We start from the raw sequence: 24,906 nt of genomic DNA, 5'->3' as shown, positions 1-24,906 counted from the left end.
TGCCTGTGGCTACTGTGCAAAGACATCCTGCTTCTGTCCTATTCTGAGAGATGCTAGGTGCACATGACACAAGAAGTTGTGCGAGGATATGTTCGCTTAGGTAGTCTTCCAGTAACTTTTAGATGCAAGAATGACTGAACACAAGAAATTATAAATGTGAAATGCACCATAAATCAAATGCTTATCATTTATTATTACGTATTATTAAATCTGTAGTCAATCAAGTAAATATAGAGACCAGTAGGATGTTTTCAGCAACCTGATTAAATACCTTATCCAAAGCAAGCTACGCTCCTCAATACTGTAATTACGACACCAAGAACGAAAAGTTGTGGAGTTATGGAAATCACAGGATCGTTAGACATGTTAATGATAAGCAAATTATGAAAAAATGGAAGCCACATTTTTAACATTTCTCAATTTATTCAGTATTGAGTGAGTACTACATGCAGAAATACATTTTTCATTGCATTGCCTACATGGTCTCCAGACCAATCTCCATCTGTCACTGCATCTAGACCAAAAGAGGGACTAATCATTGAAGAAGATAGACTTATGTTACAACTTTTATTGCCATCTTAATAAATAATATTTTTGATTTATATAGTGCTAACATATTCCATAGCACTTTACAATTAAGTATGGTTTTGTACAGACACTAAGAACAATAAAATGTAACACATTTCAACAGTTACAGGAGGAGTGAAGGCCCTGCTTACAATATATAAGGAAATAGTGGGACACGATAGGTAGAACGTCCTGTTATGTACACTCCAGCTATCATTGTAATAAATAAGGGTAATAATAAATAAGATTCCTCTTGCTGGAGACCATGATAGTACTTCAAGGCAGTGGTGTGAGGTCAGTGAAGAGGCCTTCACAAGGGAACATCACATCAGTCTTTCTCCTAGGATTATTGTGTGAGACCGCGTAATGTACAGTAGCCAGACCCTTAAAAAATTTTTCCAGGTGCACTTATAGCTCAATGTTACATTGATTTAGTCATGGCATCAGTGTTGTGGCTATTTCTCCAAAGAGTCCTAGGAACTGTTTTCAACATGACGATGCAAGGCCGCATAATGCTTTTGCTACTATGATGAGCCTGCATTGCCTATACCATGGCCTGCTGTGTCTATGGACTTGTCTCTCATGGAGCATATTTGGGAAGTCATTGCTCAGCAATTGCAAAGGGAAATGCCAGCACAAGATTTTGATGATTTTGTGTACCTAAGTGCATTCAGGCTGGCAGAACATTTCTTAGACAACCATTATACCCTTTACCCCCAATGGTGGTTTGCATGTTGATGATAGGCCAATTTTTACAATTCTGACCTCTGTCCCTTTATGAGGTAATAACTCTGGAACGCTTCCATGGATCGGGGTGATTCTGACAATGTTTTCTCGTGACATATTTTATTTCATGATAGTGTTAAAATTTCTTTGATATGACTTGCATTTATTTGTGAAAAAAATAAAAATTTGCCGAAAATTTTGAAAATTTCACAATTTTTCAACTTTGAATTTTCATGCCCTTAAAAATCACAGAGATATGTCACATAAAATACTTAATAAATAACATTTCCCACATGTTTGCTTTACATCAGCACAGTTTTGGAAACAAAACATTTTTTTGTTAGGAAGTTATAAAGGTTAAAAGGTAAACAGCGATTTCTCATTTTTACAACACCATTTTTTTTTTAGGGACCACATGACATTTGAAGTCACTTTGAGTGGTCTATATGATAGAAAATACCCCAAAGTGACACCATTCTAAAAACTTCACCCCTAAAGGTGCTCAAAACCACATTCAAGAAGTTTATTAACCCTTCAGGTGCTTCACATGAGTTTTTGGATTGTTTAAAAAAAAATGAACATTTAACTTTTTTTCACAAAAAATTTACTTCACATCCAATTTTTTTTTTTAACCAAGGGTAATAGGAGAAATTGGACCCCAAAAGTTGTTGTATACCCTTATGTTGGGGTAAACCACTGTTTGGGCACATGGCAGAGCTCGGAAGAGAAGGAGCGCCGTTTTTCTTTTTCAATGCAAAATTGGCTGGAATTAAGATAGGTGCCATGTCGCGTTTCGAGAGCCCCTGATGTGCCTAAACAGTGGAAATCCCCCACAAATGACACCATTTTGGAAAGTAGACCCCCTAAGGAACTTATCTAGATGCGTGTTGAGCACTTTGAACCCCCAAGTGCTTCATGGAAGTTTATAACGTAGAGCGCCGTAAAAATAAAAAAATCAAATTTTTTTTTCACAAAAATGATCTTTTCGCCCCCAATTTCTTATTTTCACAAGGGTAACAGGAGAAATTGGACCCCAAAAGTTGTTGTCCAATTTGTCCTGAGTTCGCCGATACCCCATATGTGGGGGTAAATCACTGTTTGGGCACACAGCAGAGCTCGGAAGGCAAGGAGCACCGCTTGACTTTTTCAGCGCAGAATTGGCTGGAATTGAGATGGAACGACATGTCGCGTTTGGAGAGCCCCTGTTGTGCCTAAACAATGGAAACCCTCCCAATTCTAGCTCCAACCCTAACCTCAACACACACCTAGCCCTAATCCCAGTTCGATAGAATACTAGTGGGGTGACATCAAAAATGCCATTTCTGAGGCAAAGCCAACAAATGCCAGAAACATTTTGGGATGTGGTCAAATCATCCTGGGCTGGTATATCAGTTGACAGGTGCTAGAAGTTGGTTGACTATGCAATATAGATGGAAAGCAGATTGTAACAACCCTGCTGGCATCACTGCATGACCTCCCATCCCCGCACACCAACTTACAGCTCCAGGTCATGCGGTGATTTCTGTCTGCTGCCAGCTCCATGCACTATGCCTCTTGTTTTCCTGCTTGCTCTCCATGTTTCCTGACTGTGTGTATAGGGGGGCGGCGCCTGAACTCTGCTTCTTATGCAGTTAGGGTGCACCGGTCTAATCTGTCCCCGACCAATCACCTGGAGCCCTTTACTATATAGGGCCACCACACCCACTAACCCTTGCCTGTGCAATATCTCTACTCAGTTAGCTCCTTGCTACTGAGGAAGCCAGGCCCTGTCCTTTGTCTTGCCTTCCTTGAGAGGCTTTACTCCTAGCGTTTCTAGTTCACTCTGAGTACCCTGTTATGAATGGGTCACCGAGGAGAAAAAGGCAAAACAAGCTAAGCCACAGAAAACCAGAGTAGTTGGTAACTATGCAGATTGCAGATCCCTGATCTTACCACACAACTAGCAGTAGCCGTGCAGCGTGCCTACGATGAACCTAGACGCCTCGTCACGGCCGGAGGACTACATAAGCCTAAAGCAAGAAAAGGGAAAACTAACTGCCCCAGAGCAGACCCCAAAGGAATAGATAACCAGCCCCCACACATGTATTGACGGTGAAACAAGATGAAGGCACAAACACAGGCAGGAAAATAGGCTGAGCAAATGATGGGGCCCAAACTAACTAGACAGGAAAGGAAATGGATGACACTGTCTGCAACCTGCAAAAAACCCTACAAAAATAATGTCCAACACTTCTGATAGCAAAATTAACCCTGAAGTCACTAGACTTCTCCCACTATATCAGCACTCTGAAATATTCTGAGACAGAGCAAAAAGAGACCGAACTAGTAAGGGACAAAAAGCCAATTGGCAAAATACTGAAAAATAAGAGTGGAAATTCAGCTCAGCCCCCAGCCGGGGCTGGCAGACTACACAAAAAACTGAATAGACCAACAAAATCAAGTGTGAACATTAGCAGAAAAACTTAGCTTTAGATGACTGGAACAGAGCTGAAAACCAAGAGCTAACAAGCCAGGAGGAATCACCAGCAACTGAATAGGGAGTCGGCTGTCTTAAATCCAATCTGAGAATCCTGAGATGCAATCGTCATCCTCATTCTCAGGTGGCAGATCTCCACCGATCAAACAAGCTGCACCATCTCCCGACACCACCAGAGGAAGTCCAGAAGGGGAACCAGAGAATGAACTCACAGCAGTACCCCCCCTTGAGGAGGGGTCACCGAACCCTCATCCACGCCTCCAGGCCGATCGGGATGGGCCCGGTGAAAAGCACGAACCAATCTATTGGCATGAATATCGGAGGCAGAGACCCAAGAATTATCCTCCTGACCATAACCCTTCCATTTGACCAAATACTGGAGTCTCCGTCTAACCAAACGAGAATCCAATATTTTCTCTACCTCATATTCCACATTGCCTTCGTGCCAAGGGATCGTGGTTCCTATGGCGGCACGTGCTGACCCTGTGTTGGTCGAAGGCAATGTGGAATATGAGGTAGAGAAAATATTGGATTCTCGTTTGGTTAGACGGAGACTCCAGTATTTGGTCAAATGGAAGGGTTATGGTCAGGAGGATGATTCTTAGGTCTCTGCCTCCGATATTCATGCCAATAGATTGGTTCGTGCTTTTCACCGGGCCCATCCTGATCGGCCTGGTGGCGTGGACGAGGGTTCGGTGACCCCTCCTCAAGGGGGGGTACTGTTGTGAGTTCATTCTCTGGTTCCCCTTCTGAACTCCCTCTGGTGGTGTCGGGAGGTGATGCGGCTGGTTTGATCGGTAGAGATCTGCCACCTGAGGATGGGGATGATGATTGGATCTCGGGATTCTCAGATTGGATTTAAGACAGCCGACGCCCTATTCAGTTGCTGGTGATTCCTTCTGGCTTGTCAGCTCTTGGTTTTCAGCTCTGTTCCAGTCATCTAAAGCTAAGTTTTTCTGTTCTTGTTCACACTTGATTTTGTTGGTCTATTCAGTTTTTTGTGTGGTCTGCCAGCCCGGCTGGGGGCTGAGCTGAATTTCCACTCTTATTTTTCAGTATTTTGCCAATTGGCTTTTTGTCCCTTACTAGTTCGGTCTCTTTTTGCTCTGTCTCAGAATATTCCAGAGTGCTGATATAGTGGGAGAAGCGCAGATCGTGCGCTGGCCATGCGCTAGCAGGATTTTACCGTGCGCTGCGCACTTTTGAAGGTGCGCCGTGCGCGCCGAAATGCAACATACTGCGGTCGGCGCACACGGGCGCACCTTCAAAAGTGCGCAGCGCACGGCAAAATCCTGCTAGTGCACGGCCAGCGCACGATCTGCACACCCTATGCTAAAGATAGGGTGCGCAGATCGCAAGCGCCCATGTGCGCTAGTAGGCGGCAATGACCGGATGGGGCAGGCAGGGAGCCGGGAGGGGGAGGGGCTTAGCGGCGCCGTGCGCTGCAGGAAATAAACGCTAGTGTGAAACTAGCCTTACTGCAAGGTATTTCTGCACATTTGTCATTCTGTGCTTTTTGTTTGTGTATCTGCCGCACAACCCTAACCTCACCATCAGAGGCTCCAGTGAAGACCGAGGTAGTTGTCGTAGTCACGCCCCTTTCAGGGTAGTCTGGTTTGTGGCACAGTGGGGCCACAACTCCCCGGCTTGCGCCATTCAGCCAAGGCGCGAGCGTGACAGTTTGCACAGGCCATGGTCCCCGCTGAGTCCCATGTCCTTCGCTTGCAGAGCATGATGGATTTTCTCAAGCCGTGCCCGCCTGCCCTGTGTCTCAAGCCGTGCCCGCTTGCCCTGTGTTTCAGCCGTGAATGCTTGCCCTGTGTCTCAGCCTCCTTGTCACTCGCACCTGTCCAGGTGTCCTGTTCCCGAGTGGGATCAGCAGCCACAGCCAGACACCACCCTGGAGTGGCACCCGACAGCTATCTGCCGCACAAGCCTGACCTCACCATCAGAGGCTCCAGAGAAGATTGAGGTAGCTGTCGTAGTCACGCCCCTTCCAGGGTAGTCTGGTTTGTGGCACAGTGGGGCCACAACTCCCTGGCTCGTGCCATTCAGCCAAGGCGCGAGCGTGACACAGATCTGATAAAAAAAAAACTGTGTATTCGACTAAATATTAGGTTAGTGATTCAAAGGAATGCTACAGTAATTTGTTATAAAAAATAGTACATCTTTTGAGTTTGTAAAGACAAATGCAGACACTGCTATTTTTTAGAACAGCCCAGTGTTCATTCTTTATTTTCTGTAAAGTTGTTAAAAATTCTATACATCTCTCTTCATGTTTTGAATTAGAAAACCGCGTGCAATGTTCCCAATGCATGGAAAAAACGACTAGTAAAAGGATTTTGTGATTAACTCATGTTTTTCAACACATTGCTATTATTTTGAACACTTCAGTATTCCCTTCAATTCCTCAGAGATAACAGTTTGCCCAATCATTTTTGAAGATCTAGGATAACAAAGTGTAGGTGTTGCACTGAATACAAAGTAAGTGAAGTGAATGTGAAGGCAGCAGACTGTAGTGACACATGCTCCTCAGGGATAGTAATGAGATAAGTGGGCATGAAATCTTGGCATGTATCTCTTTAGCAAGTTAAACAAGGCATGCTATGATACTGAACTGAAAGTGGAGCACGGAGTAGAAAGACTGTGGACGACATTAAAGTAAAAACAAAAATGTTTAATTATGTACAAACCTCTCGTAAGAAGCTTGTCGAAAGAGAAATGAGATTGTGCTGTTGTTAATGTCGGCGTTAAGTCTAAGTGTTGTGTCTTTTCTTGTTTGTGATTCATTCTGATTTCCACCAGGCTCATTCAAGAAGAAAAAGAATCCACAGAACTAAGGGCAGAGGAGATAGAGAACAGAGTAGCCAGCGTTAGTTTGGAAGGTCTTAACTTGGCAAGAATTCACCCAGGTACTTCAATTACTGGTTCAGTGACTGCCTCCTCCTTAGCCAGCTCATCACCTCCAAGTGGACATTCCACACCCAAGCTCACACCACGCAGCCCTGCAAGAGAGATGGATCGTATGGGAGTAATGACACTAGTAAGTTACTTGTATTCAGATGAAAGTGCATTATCAAAGCTGAATGGGATGTCATAATGTATATTTGCTAAATAAATTGGCAATAATTTATTTTTTAACATATTACGATCTGTATTAAAAATAAAAAATCGAAACCTTGCAATTTTCACACTGGCCACTGGGGCTTTTATAGATTCCAAAATCCTTTTGTTTAAGGAAACAACATATGCACATAGCCACAATAGTCAGATACCATCCCTTTCTTTTGTAGGTTTACAAAGGTCATTTTGAATGGAAGGTGAACAGGGTCAGCTGTAACATTGCTTATTTTGATTGGAGGATCCTGTGTTAGCAGCTGCACATATGTGTTATCTCCCATAATAATACTGCTACAGATAATATGGATCCTTGTTGAACACTCTTCCTGAAAGGACAGGAAATATGAGTTAAAAGGTCTCATTGGCCAGTGTAAAAATTGCAATATTATTATTTTTTTTTTATTAATAAAGAAAGTGGTATGTAATAAAATAAAGGAAAAAAACTATTTTTTTTAAATACATGTAGCACATAATCCTTTTTAAACATAGGTCAATTTTCATAATAACTCTACCTTAAGAGATAAGAGGTTACAAACCATATGGTCAGAACAAAATATTCAATAGATTTGACTGTTAACTCATTCTTCTGCAATATACAATGATGTATACTGGCTGTGAAAGCCAAATAGTCGAAAATGTTTAATAAAACCCTATTTCAAAGAACGCTTAAAAGACAAAAATGAATTTAAAAGGGGTTATCCGGGGCTTTTGTTATTTATGCGCATGGGGCTGTGACCTACAGGCAGATAGTTACTACCGCTCCTGCTGGTGATTCTGCACCTTCCACTGATGTCACGTCGACAGAGCAGCATCTTCTCTTCTGCTTTTTTGACAGGGTGTCTCTGCTAATATAATTCTGATTGCCAGTTTGCTCCTCACTGCTTACCTGCAGAGAGTCGGCTGTCAATCAGCATGACGTCTGCGGTGACGACCCATTGAGCAGAGCAGTCCAGAAGAGGAAGCGCTGCTCTGTAAACAAGAGGGAAAGTGAAGCAGAGAAATTGCCGGCTGAGCCAAGTGAGTACCAGTGCAGAATAGGCAGGTACCGTAGTTGGCAAAAGTAATTAAAATGCTGGATGACCCTTAATGTAAAAAAATGAATCCCCAAATTGTTCATATTTAACTTATTGCTATAACATCTAAAGACTTTTTTTTTTTAAATTCCCAAAGAGTGCTGGGATAGCCAACCTTATAAAACTTTGAAAGATAATATCAGCAGAAAAATAAACTACACCCATGGTAAAACAAAACTCACAATTAATATAATTAATCAAATGTTGAAAATACTGTCCATTAGACATTTTTTAACCAATCAGTGTGAAGCTACTATATAGTTGGGTACAAACACAGCTATCAAATAGTTAAAGGGAATCTGCTAGTAGGATCACGCCTCCTAAGCTATGTATTTGAGCATGCAGACTGTAGAAAGTTGAATAAAATGATACTGATATCTTATTCCAAAGAATTTGTAATTTTTCAGAATATGTGAGAATCTGCCTCCAGAGCTTATTGTAAGTAAAAGGGGGCGTTCCCAGTGTGAAACATGTAATGACTGACAGACTGCTCTCCTGATATACATGTTTCACACTAGTAATGCCCACTGTTAATTTAAAATAAGCGCTGGAGGCAGATTGTCAAGGAGATCTTTGTCCAGCCATAGATCTTACCAACTGATTTGCATATAAAGAAAATGTGGCTTTCTCGGGAATAAAACATTGGATAACAGATATAAATGTATAATTTTATTCCACTCTTTGAGCTACATGCCCATTTAGTCGGCTTATGAGGGTTGATCCTACTGATAGATTTAGGAACGGCGGAACGCACTAAATAAAATAAATAATAAAGTGCATTCGCCGCTCGGGGTCCACCGTGCAGTAGGTGTGAACACTGCTGCTAAGTAGTGACAGACGAACAATATGGCGGAAATGCGCATGCGGGTTAAACGTCACCCTGGTGCGCAAAGCAATCTCTGTTTACTCACAGAGATGCTTGCAGAGGTAAACACAAAAAGCTGAGCCTGTTAGCGTCACAGGTCTCAGGTAAATGCACACACGTTATCCGGTCACAGGTGCAGGACCCAAGGCAGAGGAACTGTGTCTGTCTAGACCTACCGTGTGTGCGGCATCACCACTGCAGACGCCAAAGAGAGCTGCAGCGCGGTGTAGGACACTGCCGCTAGACGATAGTGCCCTGAGGCGTAGCACAATTGGACGCTAATGTAGAGATGCAGTGTGCACAGTGGCCTAAGGCTTGCCACTGACTGGCGCTGACTGCTACTCTAATTCCCTATCCACATGCGTAATATCAGATGGAGGGGAGTCTTAATGAGTCAGTCACCAGAATCATACATCCGTCACCATTCACACATCTAGCAAGTAAATTCTATACTAGCGCATGGCCGAACGGCCATGTGGGCCTTTTATAGCTGTGCGCTGCCGGGACCTTCCAGATCTCTGAGATGGACCAATCAGATCTGGAGAAGGACCTGAGCATGTGACTCCCGACCTCCAATGGGAGATCGCCTCATGAGCATGCTCAGTGGAGAGGCAGAGGGACTTAGCCTCAGGAATGGCTTGCTGCAGAGCAGCATGTGAGGCTCTGGATTCCTATTGTGTAGCTGCAGGAATCTGATGCCTAACATTACCCCCTCCTAGGGCCCCCTCCCCCCTGAGCCTTCCAATCCACCACCTTGTGCCCATCAGAGGCATAGGCCTCAGACTCGTCCGAAGGCAAGTCTGATGTCCCGGCAGGTGACACAGAAAACCGGGACACGTGGAAGGCATCAGAGGTGGCAAAATCTCCAGGTTTGAGAAGGGACACATGAGAGACAACGGGAGCGGCAAAATCGCCAGAAACCGAAGTTGAAGTGGAACGCCGCAGAGTATCGGCAGGCGTCTTCACTCTCTGTTTAGGGGAGGTATTCTGAGCACAAGAGGCGCATGCCCGAATATATTTTTTAGGGTCCCGAGCCCTCTGCGCCCACCAATAAGACCTTGCCAGGAGTTTTGTGGTCTGCATGTAGTCAGTGACCACCCACCCTGGATGCGTGTGCCCACGCGAGAACCTTCAGCCGAAGGCGAGGAGGGACAAAGGTCTTGCCCGGTGGCACAGAGGTTGGCCACTGCGGGACCGTGTTATCATGGGGAACAGAGTGTTGACAGTGGTAACCGCAAGTGGAGCTTAGTGCCGGACGCGCCTCGAGACTGGCACGAGACACCTCCATGGGCTCTGGAAGTGGACACTCTGGCTCTGGTGACTCCAGAGGTTCAAAGAGGTTGGGAGCCGGAGTAACCTTCCGTCTGGATTGAGCATGCTCCAACCCTCGCTCCGAAAAACAGATCAATGTGGGTGGAAATGGCAATCAGGTCCTCCAGACTTGCAGGAACCTCTCTGGTAGGTAGAGCATCCTTAACATGCTCTGTTAAACCTCTCCAAGACACAGGGATGAGAGCTCTATCAGACCACTCCAGCTCGGAAGCCAGTGTCCGAAAACTTACGGGATACTGACTGACCGAGAGTGATCCCTGAGTTAACGCTAATAGCTGAAGAGAGGTGTGATGTGTGACCCGTGGTCCCTAGAAGACCTGCTTGATAGCTGTTAAGAACTGAGCAATGGTCTGAACCTCTGGGTCACCACGCTCCCATAGTGGCGTGGCCCACTCAAACACCCTGCCCGAAAGAAGGGAAACAATAATCCCCACCTTAGCCCGTTCCGTGGGAAATCGCGCAGCCAGTAACTCCAGCTGGATAGAGCACTGGCTCACTAAACCCCTACAGGAGGCGCCATCGCCAGAAAATTTATCGGGCAACGGGACGCGGAAAACTGTTGGCACAGGGGAGGATGTGGACACACGTGAAACCGCCTCTGCGATTGCCTGAACAGCAGCCTCAGTAGACTTCGCAGCTGAGATAGCACTCTCAAGAGTAGCCAACCGGCCCTCCAGCTGCCGAATGTACTGTAGCAGTTGCTGCTGTCTGCAATTACTAGCTAGACCCTGGCGCTAGTATAATGTTAGGAACGGCAGAACGCACTAAATAAAATAAATAATAAAGTGCATTCACCACTCAGGGTCCACCGTGCAGTAGGTGTGAACACTGCTGCTAAGTAGTGACAGACGAGCAATATGCGCACGCGGGTTAAACGTCACCCAGGTGCGCAAAGCAAACTCTGTTTACTCACAGAGATACCTGCAGAGGTAAACACAAAAGGCTGAGCCTGTTAGCGTCACAGGTCTCAGGTAAATGCACACACTGTATCCGGTCACAGGTGCAGGACCTAAGGCAGAGGAACTGCATCTGTCTAGACTACCGTGTGTGCGGCATCGCCACTGCGGATGCCAAAGAGAGATGCAACTGCAGCGCGGCGTAGGACACTGCCGCTAAACGATAGTGCCGTGAGGCATAGCACAATCGGACGCTAGTGTAGAGATGCTGTGTGCACAGTGGCCTAAGGCTTGCCACTGACTGGCGCTGACTGCTACTCTAATTCCCTATCCACATGCATAATATCAGAGGGAGGGGAGTCTTAATGAGTCAGTCATCAGAATCATACATCCGTCACCATTCACACATCTAGCAAGTAAAGTCTATACTAGCGCATGGCCGAATGGCCATGTGGGCCTTTTATAGCTGTGCGCTGCCGGGACCTTCCAGATCTCTGAGATGGACCAATCAGATCTGGAGAAGGACCTGAGAATGTGACTCCCGACCTCCAATGGGAGATCGTCTCGTGAGCATGCTCAATGGAGAGGCAGAGTGACTTAGCCTCAGGAATGGCTTGCTGCAGAGCAGCATGTGAGGCTCTGGATTCCTGTTGTGTAGCTGCAGGAATCCGACGCCTAACATTCCTTATGTCATATATTGTGACCCTCATTTTATTAGCCATAATGTGCCTCTAACAGCGGCATTTAACATACTGTCAGGGTGGCACGTCATTCCACGCTTCTATTGACGCAACGGTGATGTGATTATGGGATGCCGATGGTTTGTATCACAGCCGAGAGTCTGATTCTGATGAAGACCTCTGCTTCTCATAACAATTCTCCTGTGAAAGGCAACCTATAGCTGGCGGTCGGAAGGGAGATCGTGATTTCGCTATACATAGTAGTGCTGGTGCATTGCTACTGTATGTATAGTACAAGAGATCAGATGATTGCAGCTTCAGGTCTTCTGAGGGTACAATTATACAGTAAACAGTAAAAAAAAAGTCTTAAAAATTCTGAAAAAAAAATAAAGGAAATAAAAAATTTCAAATCATCCTCCTTTTGCCCCATTAAAAATAAAATAATTAAAAGAAAAAAATTTGATCTATAAAAATATAAAATAAGTTAATCCAGTCGGTAAATGGTGTAACAATAAAGAAAAATTGAGAACCAGAATTAAGTTTATTTGCCCTGCGCAACATTCCAATGAAATGCAATAAGAGGCATTCAGCAAAGCATCGTATCTGCCCCAAAATGGTATCAGTAAAAACGTCTGCTCAGGGTGGAAAATATAAGCTCTCACTCAGCCCCATATCCCGAACATTCAAAACGTTACTTGTTGTGGAAAATGGCGACACAAGCAAATTTTTTTTTTTTTTTTTTTTTTACAAATTTCCCCCCAAAATTTGTCACCACTTAAATAAAAAAAAATATGCATGTTTGGGATCTCCGCAATCGTACTGATCTGGAGAATCATATTGCAAGGTAAATTATACCGTATTTTTATGGTAAATGAAAAAAACAAAAAACTATTGTGGAATTGCATTTTATTTTAGGTATGTCAGCACACTTTTCCTGCTTTCCAGTGTATTTAATGAAAAAACACAGCAACATTGTGGAATTGCTTTTTTTTAGGCATTTCAACACACTTTTACTGCTTTCCAGTGCATCACATGATAAAATGAATGATGTCATTCAGAAGTACAGCTTGTCCAAGAAAAAAAGCAAGCCCTCATACGGCTATGTGAGAAACGTGGACGAGGGACGGCCACAGGACGAGGGGTACAGCAGCAATCAGCAGATACCCCCAAAGATTAGATAATACATAAATACTGTATTTACTAACCAGTTTATAAAACAAAGGAAAGGATGATATAAGTAATGAAATGATATCAGTTCCTCTCAATAACACCAACTAAGGATATACTGTATGTAGGTACACTTAACAGAATTAACAGTTATATGCGAGCAAAATTCAACTCTATTAACCCTTCCTATGCATCAATCAATAAAACAACAGTGTTGTGCCAGTACTTTAGTAATCACTTAAAAACTAGCATTTTTCTAAATGTCTCTTAGAGAAGAGGCCTTTTTTCCCTAACTAACTGGACCTCTATAAGGCTATTCATATATGCGCATATACACTGCTCAAAAAAATAAAGGGAACACTTAACAACAGACTATAACTCCAAGTAAATCAAACTGTCCACTTAGGAAGCAACACTGATTGACAATCAATTTCACATGCTGTTGTGCAAATGAAATAGACAGCAGATGGAAATTATTGGCAATTATCAAGACACCCTCAATAAAGGAGTGGTTATGCAGGGGGAGACCACAGACCACATCTCAGTACCAATGCTCTCTGGCTGATGTTTTGGTCACTTTTGAATGTTGGTTGTGCTTTCACACTCGTAGTAGCATCAGACCGACTCTACAACCCACACAAGTGGCTCAGGTAGTGCAGCTCATCCAGGATGGCACATCAATGCGAGCTGTGGCAAGAAGGCTTGCTGTGTCTGTCAGCGTAGTTGTGGGGAGGAGGACTCCCAGACAGTGAAGGGGCAGGTGCCCAGGGGACCGCCATCAGGGTTCCTGAGGGAACGATGCTGGGAGGACAGTAAAAGAAAAGACTTGACTGAAGTTGTCAGGGAAACAGGGGGCGGGGCAAGCTTAACAGGAGCAGGGGGCGCGCTGAAGTGGCAGTTGAGAGAGAGCCAGACAACAGACAAGAAGTCGAGTGAGACAGAGAGGACCGAGGGAGCGAACGGTGTGTTGTGGAGAGACCGACAGAGCCCTGTGAAAGGAAAGCTGCGGACTTACCGACTAGTGACACGTGAGAGCCTTGCACCGGCAGCCTCTCCCCTCATACGAACGCATACAGCCGCCCCCGCTGTTTCCCTCCCTGCTGTGACAAGTCCACGACCTCCACTGACCGCTGCGACTAGAGACCATTCCTTTACAGCGGTCAGGACACTGCCCCCTGCCTTCTTCCACAGCTGCGGCCCTGACATCACCGGCCCCAGGGGGCGCCACCTCACTACAGGCGGCAGTTGGGGCCCCTGTCTGGTTTTCTAAGGGACCCTGAGCAGAGGTTGGTGAACAGTTATATTTAGAGACTGCTGTGAGATGAGAGTCGCAAGGGGACGCCTGTTGCGCCCATCGGCACTGTTTCTTCAGGGCCTGTTGTGCCCCACCGTCATCGTTTCTTCAGGGCCTGTTGCACCCCACCATCATTGTTTTCTTCAGGGCCTGTTGCACCCCACGTCATCGTTTCTTCAGGGCCTGTTGCGCCCCACCGTCATCGTTTTCTTCAGGGCCTGCTGCGCCCCACCGTCATCGTTTTCTTCAGGGCCCGTTGCGCCCCACTGTCGTTTTCTTCAGGGCCTGTTGCGCCCCACCGTCATCGTTTCTTCAGGGCCTGTTGCGCCCCACCGGCATCGCTTTTTCAAGGGTCTGTCGAGCCCAGTTTCACCCCGGAATATCGAGGCGTCAAGGCAGCCGCATCAGCGATCTCTACGCGGCCACGCCTGTGATCCGGACAGACCCCTGGAAAGATAAGTGTACTATATGAGATAAGGACCCCCCAGTTTGGTCATATGTGGCCTATAGCAACCGGGCAAACCGGGTTAGTCGCATGCACCATAAGAAAAGTGTTGTTAGGGTTGTTGAGTCCCTGCGTGGACTGATTGTTGTTTACATTTGTTGTTAGCTCAATATAGCCCGCGGCTACAGTTTTATAAAAGTTTATTCCACAAACCACACTGTCTCGTGTCTCGTCACTGCATCCTGCGAACCTGCTAGGACCCTACATAGTGTCCAGAGGCTGGAGGTGCTACCAGGAGACAGGGCAGTACACCAGGAGACGTGAAGGGGGCCACAGGAGGGCAACAACCCAGCATCAGGACCGCTACCTCAGCCTTTGTGCAAGGAGGAACAGGAGGAGCACTGCCAGAGCCCTTCAAAATGACCTCCAGCAGGCCACAAATGTGCATGTGTCTGCATAAACGGTTAGAAACCGACTCCATGAGGATGGTCTGAGTGCCCAACATCCACAGATGGGGGTTGTGCTCACAACCCAACACCATGCAGGACGCTTGGCATATGCCGCAGAAGACGAGGATGGGCAAATTCGCCACTGGTGCCCTGTGCTCTTCACAGATGAAAGCAGGTTCATACTGAGCACATGTGACAGAAGTTACAGAGTCTGGAGATGCCGTGGAGAGTGATCTGCTCCCTGCAATATCCTTCAGCATGACCGGTTTGGCAGTGGGTCAGTAATGGTGTGGGGTGGCATTTCTTTGGAGAGCCGCACGATGTTGGGCTGTGAGCACAACTCCCATCTGTGGACGTCGGGCACTCGGACCATCTTCATGGAGTCGGTTTCTAACCATTTATGCAGACACATGCACATTTGTGGCCTGCTGGAGGTCATTCTGCAGGGCTCTGGCAGTGCTCCTCCTGTTCCTGCTTGCCAAAGGCTGAGGTAGCAGTCCTGCTGCTGGGTTGTTTCCCTCCTAGTGCCCTCTCCACGTCATGCTACGACGAATGTAAAAGCACAACCAACATTCAAAAGTGACCAAAACATCAGCCAGAAAGCATTGGTACTGAGATGTGGCCGGTGGTCCCCACCTGCAGAACCCCTCCTTTATTGAGTGTGTCTTGATAATTGCCAATAATTTCCATCTGCTGTCTATTCCATTTGCACAACAGCATGTGAAATTGATTGTCAAACAGTGTTGCTTCCTAAGTGGACAGTTTGGTTTCACAGAAGTTTGATTTACTTGGAGTTATATTCTGTTGTTTAAGTGTTCCCTTTATTTTTTTGAGCAGTGTATACACGCATATATAAATAGCCTTATAGAGGTCCAGTTAGGGAAAAATGCCTCTTCTCTAAGAGACATTGCGAAAACTGCTAGTTTTTAAGTGATTTACTAAGTGTTCCCTTTATTTTTTTGAGCAGTGTATATTCAGATGTAAGATGGTATCTGAGACTGAAGTAGAATTTTCCTTGCTGGGCTGAGTCCCGAATAATCAGAAATGCCGTCTTGAAGCTCTTAGGGAATGCCGAGTTTTCCAGTGCAGGGCTTCACTAAGTCCTTAGACATGAGGCCTCACATAACCTAGCCCGATATGTTACGTACTTGGTTGTCCACACCGAGTTGGCTCATGTCAAGCCGAACAATGCGTCCCAGAGTCACCAACAAAAGATCCAGAGTTGCACCGCTCCATCCAGACTTTCCCCAAAGATCAGCACCTCCACTTCCCTCTGGTCTCTTCTTCACCTCTGCCCAACCGCTCACCAACTGCAAAAACCCCCGTGCTCTAACTCAGGCCTGTTACCGCTGCCCTCTACTGGCCAGATAATATATTACATTATAAATATTCAACAGTACAGTAAAGTGTGATTAACTCTTACAATGTGATTGGAAAGATAAAAAAAAGATGTGGTTCTTGGAAGCATGGGAGATAAAAAGAAAGATGAAAAAAAAAAAAAAAAAAAGAAAATTGCCCAATCATGAAGGAGTTAAGGGTGGTATACAGAAGAGCAATATTTCTGTAGGGTGAAATATTTTAATTTTGAATACCTGACTGTATCTAAATGTGTAGTATTTACATTTTGTCATCTCTTGTTGATCTTATTTATATTTCTTCCCTATTTAGCCTAGTGACTTACGGAAACACCGGAGAAAGGTATGTGTGTTAAATTTTCTGTTACCATATGGTTAGATTTTAGAATGATGGCAGTAAAAATGAACAGACTTTCCTGACCCCATATATTGAGAAATTATTTTTCATGGTGGTCTCTGCTCTGGCTAAACTTGATAAAGGCTCTGCATGAGCGGAAACGTCGCCAACCATGTGGGTCTGAAATAAAACCACATTTTTTACTCTTTGAAAGGGAGTGCTGCCTTCAGTTTTTTCATATGTGAATTTCGCCTTTTGGGATAATTGCTTGGGAGCCTTGTGCACCTGAAGATTTTGGATAGTGCTGTTCCATTTTCTCTTGATATATAACCTTGTACTTTAATCATTTTAAGATTTGTGGCCTGATCTCCAAATATCAGGGCTGATTGACTCGTTTTGGAGTTAAATTTCCAGTCTATGATTGACACAGGAGAGCGTTTACAGTGTCAGCAATGGCCAGTTCTGTTTTTGAAGGAGAATAATTGACTGGTGTCTTTCAGTAACTGGCCATTTTAAAAGCCAGCCCACTTCTCTATGCATCAGATGTATAGCTATTGAAATATGCCATTTTTTTACATTTCACATACAGCACTGATGAATAAATTAAAAAGCCCCCATATACAGTACATTAGGTGACTGCTGGCCAAATTATGGTTCGGCTGATCGGTTGACGCTTCCGCTATCTCAGCCGTCTCTGCCATATACAGTACAGGCAAGAACATCAGATTGGACAGTCTGTAGGAGCGTCAGCTATGTGTGGGTATTGGTATGCAGAAGGGGATCCGATGCTGCTCCAGCCGGGTGCCTCAAAAGAGGAACAATTATAGGAAAGTTGCAGAAAGACCCGGTCTGCAGGACGCAAAGGACAGGATTCTATTGATGCAAAAAATTCTTCATTTATTAAAGAAACAATTGGAATTTAAAAGAGTTCACAACGCATTTCAACGGAATAGATCCATCTTCCTCAGGTGGCATTAACAAAATCTCCAGGGCTCCCATACACATTAGATTGTCAGCAGAACTCAAACCCAATAAATATATAATTTCTATATTATATAAAACAGCTAATGAAATGTTTAGAAGTGGACCACGACTTGAACAGTATGCAGGTGGATGCAGGCCGCCCTCATGTTATCTATAGCCCCTTGGCGACAGCAGTTAAACACATTAGGTGTCAATTGTGAAAATTTAAATCTCTCCCTTTCTCCAAAAGTAAATATTAAAATTTAAGTAATAATAAATAATAAATTTGCATATTTGGTATCACTGTGTGCATAGCTGTCCGTACTAATAAAGTATTTATTCCATTTGGTGAAAGCAGAAATGAAAAAAAAAATTGAAATGTCAGAGTAATTGTAAATCACTTAGCCTAAAAAATTTAATAAAAAGATCAGAAAGTTGTATGGACCCTAAAAAGGTACCAATATAAATTACAGCTTTACTGGAAAATGATTAATTTAAGCTATTGCTGCTAAAGGGGGATCTACAAGCTTATGGGGCGCACTTAATTTTCACAAATTGCTTTTGCACTTTGGCCTAGATTTTGATAAATAATGACACAGTAAAATTTATCGTGCTCTATTTAGTTACTTAATTTTAGGGGGGCATAAATAATTTTTCTCATGGTCTTATAAATAAGAAGCAAAATATATATATTTAAAAAAAATATATATGTATGTGTGTGTGTGTGTGTGTGTGTGTGTGTGTATATATATATATATATATATATATATATAATATACCTATGTGTGTGTGTGTATATATATATATATATATATATATATATATATATACACACACACACTGGTATATGTGTGTAAATATATAATTTAAATCATTGTGGCTAAAAACGTCACTTGAGAACAGTAGGTCCTTATCGCTGAAACATGTTCATGTGCCTCTGACATTTTGATAGTCAGAAAAATAAAGGTTTCATACCTAAAGCTTTATTGAATTTGTTTTTCGTCTAGATTGCAATTGTAGAGGAAGATGGCCGGGAAGATAAAGCCACGATAAAATGTGAAACCTCCCCTCCTTCAACACCGCGTGCTCTCAGGATGACTCATACGCTACCATCTTCATATCACAATGATGCCAGAGGGTGAGATATGGACATTTTCAGATTTAGTAACTGACTTTATCTTGGCTTTCAAATATAAAGTGAAAGTCCACATTTATCACATTTTCACAATTTAATGAAAAGTTTACTGTTTGTTACGTTTTGTTTTTTTACAGTTTTTTTATTGAACAACATAGAAAAAAATATGGAATTAAAAAGTAGAAAAATACTTGTCATCTATTTACAAAACCATAGGGATTGAAAAAAATAAAGAAAAAAAAAATTGCAGCAGTCAGACCTTGTTAGACACTTATAGAATCGGAGAATAACAGATCTGAGAGTTTAATTTTTATGTATACAAAAAATAATCTTTGTTTACCTTTCCTCATAGACAAGCATAGGATCTGGCAAAGGCTAGGGTCACACGAACGTATATTTTCTCCTGCGAGAAAATCAGATCGATTGTGCTAATGGCAATCAGCTCAAACTGGCAGAGTTTGATCCCAGTGTCAGCTTAGTCTGATCCCATTCTCTTGCATGAGAAAATAGGAGCACAGGTGTGGAGAAGACATAGAACTTAATTTCTGCATCTCCTCCATTGTCAGTGGCCTCGTCCTCGTACACCGCACTGTGCTCAGATGACATCCGAGTGCAGTCCAGTGTTTCACACGCAGCTATAGACTTGTATGGCTGAGTGCTATCCAATTTCTGGAGCCACTTGTAGCATGCTGAGATTTTTGTTTCTCATGTCGAAATCGGCATGAGAAAAAATAGCAGGTCCGCACTGTCCCATAGTATAACACTGGTCTAAGTGCTATCCGATAAAAAATCACAGATCTGCACTGCCCTATAGTATACCATTGGTCCAAGTGCTATCTGACAAAACATTGGAAAGCACTTGGCCTTGTTATGCGCTCATGTGAGCAAGCCCAAATAGAGCTGATCAAAGTTGAAGGAGGTCAGCTCCTATGGGTTGGACTGGAAACAATACCTTGGCATGATCCAAAATTTGAATATGTCACTATTAGTGTTGAGCATTCCGATACTGCAAATATCGGGGATCGGCCGATATTCGCTGTATCGGAATTCCGATACTGAGTACCGATATTTTTACAATATCGGATACCGGAATCAGAAGTTCCCATAATGCAATGAGCCACTGTTGTGGCTGTGATTGGCTGCTGAAATGATGTCATCATGATGCGCAGTCTGTGCGGGCCTGCCGGGGGTCTGTACGGGCCTGCCGGGGGTCTGTACAGGCCTGCTGGGGGTCTGTGCGGACTGCCAGGGGTCTGTACGGGCCTGCCGGGGGTCTGTGCCGGCTGCTGGGGGTCTGTGCGGGCCTGCCGGGGGTCTGTGCGGGCCTGCCGGGGGTTGTGTGTGTGTGTGTGCAGGCATCGTCCGATGGGACTACAAGTCCCATCCGGCTAGGCCTGCTACAATGACCGTGATTGACACATTAGCCAATGATGGGACAGTAGTAGTCCCATCATCCGGCTAATGTGTTGAATGTAATAAAAAAAATATATATATACATACTACATACATACTACATATATACTGCATTCATACAACATACATACATGCATACATAGTACATACTACATATATACTACATTCATAGAACATACATACATAGTACATACTACATTCATTCAACATACATACATACTACATACATACTTCTTATATACTACATTCATACAACATACATACTACATACATACTACATATACACTACATTCATACAGCATACATACATACTACATACATACTACATATACACTACATTCATACAACATACATACATACTACATATATACTACATTCATACAACATACATACATGCATACTACATACATACTTCTTATATACTACATTCATACAACATACATACTACATACATACTACATATACACTACATTCATACAGCATACATACATACTACATACATACTACATATACACTACATTCATACAACATACATACATACTACATATACACTACATTCATACAACATACATACATACTACATATATACTACATTCATACAACATACATACATACTACATACATACTACATATATACTACATTCATACAACATACATACATACTACATACATACTTCATATATACTACATTCATACAGAAAAAAGATGATTAAAAGGCTTATTTTACTAATATGAAAAAAGACTTTATTGTTTAGAACCATAGATAAAATACTACATATCACCAATTAGGGGAATAAGGGGAAGTTAACATACACATATGTATATTGTGATTACACATCTAAAAAAGACGCACACATCCAGCACCTGGAAAATATAGGCTGTTATACAACTCCAATTATATGGCTATCTAGAAATGGCAGTTTCCGGCAGCCGGACGCGCTATCCAGACACCGGAGCACCTCCTGACCGCCACTGCCGGTAATAATCATTATAGTATGGATAAGTGGCTGCATTTAGGCATCACTCCATATATGTTTACTACTATAAGTGATAACGTCTATTATTTATAACGGCTATTTTTTAGCGGTGGAGGCTTAATACAATAGACATCTATAATAAGGGTTCTTTATATTATGTTGCAGTATGTGAGGATATAATATTGTATTGTTAATTACTTATTCCCTTTGAGGCTGATGTACTATTTTGAGTAAAACTGCCATTTCTAGATAGCCATATAATTGGAGTTGTATAACAGCCTATATTTTCCAGGTGCTGGATGTGTGCGTCTTTTTTAGATGTGTAATCACAATATACATATGTGTATGTTTACTTCCCCTTATTCCCCTAATTGGTGATATGTAGTATTTTATCTATGGTTCTAAACAATAAAGTCTTTTTTCATATTAGTAAAATAAGCCTTTTAATTATCTTTTTTCTGTGGATATGTTATGTATGTAGTATGTATGTAATATGTATGTAGTATGTATGTTGTATGAATGTTGTATATATGTAGTATGTCTGTAGCATGTTGTATGTATGTAGTATGTACTATGTATGAATGTATGTAGTATGTATGTATGTTGTATGAATGTTGTATATATGTAGTATGTATGTATGAATGTTGTATATATGTAGTATGTATGTATGAATGTTGTATGAATGTAGTATGTATGTAGTATGTATGTATGTTGTATTAATGTTGTATATATGTAGTATGTCTGTAGCATGTTGTATGTATGTTGTATGTATGTAGTATGTACTATGTATGTATGTTGTATGAATGTAGTATATATGAAGTATGTATGTAGTATGCAGGGCTGTGGAGTCGGTAAGCCAAACCTGTGACTCCGACTCCGACTCCTCAATTTCCCTTACACCGACTCCAACTCCGACTCCGACTCCACGACTCCGACTCCGACTCCCACACATATTGCTTATATTTAAGTGAAAAATTTATTGTAGTACAATGTGAACCTCAGACATTTAATCATTTTTATGATCCAATAATCAAGATATTTAGATAGAACAGAATATATATTGGTGTACTACCCGGTTTTCATTCTTTTTGGTACAGATACGATATGGATAGACAGATATGGATAAATGGATAGATAGAGCAGATTTCTAATCTGCTTTTGCTATTGAAAACATTATCTATGAGCTCAAAAACCTTTCAGGTGATGCAGTTTTTTAAAAAGATGATCAGCTTTTGCAGCTGAAAAACGTATCCTCAAAAAACACAGGAAAAACGCTGTGTGTGAATGTAGCCTTAGATCAGGAATAGAACAGCCATTTATAGGACATTTCATAACTTTCCCAAACTCCTAAGAAAAAATATTCAGCACATCCTGCATTGAATTACTGTACCCAATTTATTATATATTTTAGGAGTCGGAGTCGGTCCATTTTATACCGACTCCAACTCCGACTCCGACTGCACCAAAATGAGCACCGACTCCGACTCCACGACTCCGACTCCGACTCCACAGCCCTAGTATGTATGTATGTTGTATGAATGTAGTATATATGAAGTATGAATGTAGTATGTATGTTGTATATATGTAATATGTATGGGGTTTTTTTTTTACATTCAACATATTAGCCGGATGATGGGACTACTACTGTCCCATCATTGGCTAATGTTTCAATCACTGTCATTGTAGCAGGCATAGCCCGATGGGACTTGTAGTCCCATCGGACGATGCCTGCACGCACACAACCCCCGGCAGGCCTGCACAGACCCCCGGCTGTCCGCACAGACCCCCGGCTGTCCGCACAGACCCCCGGCTGTCCGCACAGACCCCCGGCTGTCCGCACATACCCCCGGCAGTCCGCACAGACCCCCGGCAAGCCCGCGCAGACCCCCGGCAGCCGGCACAGACCCCCAGCAGGCCCGTACAGACCCCCGGCAGTCCGTACAGACCCCCGGCAGGCCCGTACAGACCCCCGGCAGGCCCGCACAGACCCCGCCCGCACACACAGACACGCACAGTGTCCGCCGACGCACCGCCCACACTCTTCCCCCCTCCCGAACAGGATGTGCAAGTAAAGAAAGGGTTTTTTTTAATTCCGATATTTCTGTCCCATTGACTTGAATGGGACTTCCGGTATCGGAATCGGCGATACCCGATACTTTTTGGGTATCGGCCGATCCAATCCGATCCAATATTTCTCAATATCGGATGGTATCGCTCAACACTAGTCACTATCACAACATTTCAAAAGTGGGAAAAAATTATAGTAAATTAAAAAAAACTTGAATTTTTAAGTAATAAATAAATTCCTACCACTTTTTAACTATTCATTTACATTAGTTTATCTGTTACATTCAAAGTATTCAAAGCACCTACAAGTGCTTCTCACAAAATTAGAATATTATCAAAAAGTTTATTTCAGTTCTTCAATACAAATAGTGAAATTCATTATATAGAGTCAATACAAACAGAGTGATCTATTTCAAGTGTTTATTTCTGTTAATGTTGATTATGGCTTACAGTCAATGAAAACCCAAAAGTCATTATCTCAGTAAATTAGAATAATTAACCAAAAACATATGCAAAGGCTTCCTAAGCGTTTGTAAAGGTCCCTTAGCCTGTTTCAGTAGGCTCCACAATCATGGGAAAGACTGCTGACTTGACAGATGTCCAGAATCCAGTTGTTGACATATTCCACAAGGAGGATAAGCCACAAAAGGTCATTAATAAGAAGAAGCTTGCTGTTCACAGAGTGCTATATCCAAGCATACATTATTAATGGAAATTTAAATAGAAGAAAAGTGTGGTAGAAAAAGGTGCACAAACTACTGGGATAACCGCAGCCTTGAAAGGATTGTTAAGAAAAGGCCATTCAAAAATTTAGGCAGATTCACAAGGAACGGACTGCTGCTGGAGTCATTGCTTGAAGAGCCACCACACAAAGACGTATCCAGGACATGGGCTACAAGTGTTGCATTCCTTGTGTCAAGCCACTCATGACCAATAGACAACGCCAGAAGCGTCTTACCTGGGCCAAGGAGAAAAAAAACTGGACTGTTACTCAGTGGTCCAAGGTGCTGTTTTCAGATGAAAGTAAATGTTGCATTTCATTTGGAAATCAAGGTCCTAGAGTCTGGTGGAAGAGTGGAGAGGCACACAATCCAAGCTGCTTGAGGTCTAGTGTGACGTTTCCACAATCAGTGATGGTTTGGGGAGCCATGTCATCTGCTGGTGTAGGTCCACTGTGTTTTATCAAGACCAAAGTCAGCGCAGCTGTCTACCAGGAAATTTTACAGCATTTCATGCTTCCCTCTGCTGAAAAGCTTTTTGGAGATGGAAATTTCATTCTCCAGCAGGACTTGGCACCTGTCCACACTTCCAAAAGTACCAATACCTGGTTTAAAAACAACTGTATCACTGTGCTTGATTGGCCAGCAAATTCGCCTGACCTTAACCCCATAGAGAATCTATGGGGTATTGCCAAGAGGAAGATGAGAGACACCAGACCCAACAATGCAGACAAGCTGAAGGCTGCTATCAAAGCAACCTGGGCTTCCATAACACCTCAGCAGTGCCACAGGCTGATCGCCTCCATGGCACACTGCATGGATGCAGTAATTGATGCTAAAGGAGCCCCGA

At 43.2% G+C, this 24,906-nt stretch overlaps 1 protein-coding gene across 7 annotated transcripts in view; it reads left to right on the top strand.

Annotated features, from left to right (window-relative positions):
- The window catches only part of PPFIA2 (PTPRF interacting protein alpha 2), a 592,307-nt gene that overhangs the window by 495,823 nt on the left and 71,578 nt on the right, over positions 1-24,906 (top strand). For all 7 annotated transcript variants that reach the window (XM_073556977.1, XM_073556976.1, XM_073556979.1 and 4 more), the window contains 3 exons: positions 6,575-6,812; positions 16,759-16,788; positions 18,753-18,883. In XM_073556977.1, the coding sequence (XP_073413078.1) occupies positions 6,575-6,812; positions 16,759-16,788; positions 18,753-18,883 (399 nt within the window). The remainder of the gene's footprint in view (positions 1-6,574; positions 6,813-16,758; positions 16,789-18,752; positions 18,884-24,906) is intronic.

Source organism: Dendrobates tinctorius, unplaced genomic scaffold, assembly GCF_039654945.1.
Source record: "Dendrobates tinctorius isolate UK_male_01 unplaced genomic scaffold, ASM3965494v1 ptg000241l, whole genome shotgun sequence".
In the NCBI taxonomy this organism is placed as follows: domain Eukaryota; kingdom Metazoa; phylum Chordata; class Amphibia; order Anura; family Dendrobatidae; genus Dendrobates; species Dendrobates tinctorius.
The sequence above is the reverse complement of the archived record's forward strand: the minus strand, read 5'-3'. Positions and strand labels throughout refer to the sequence as shown.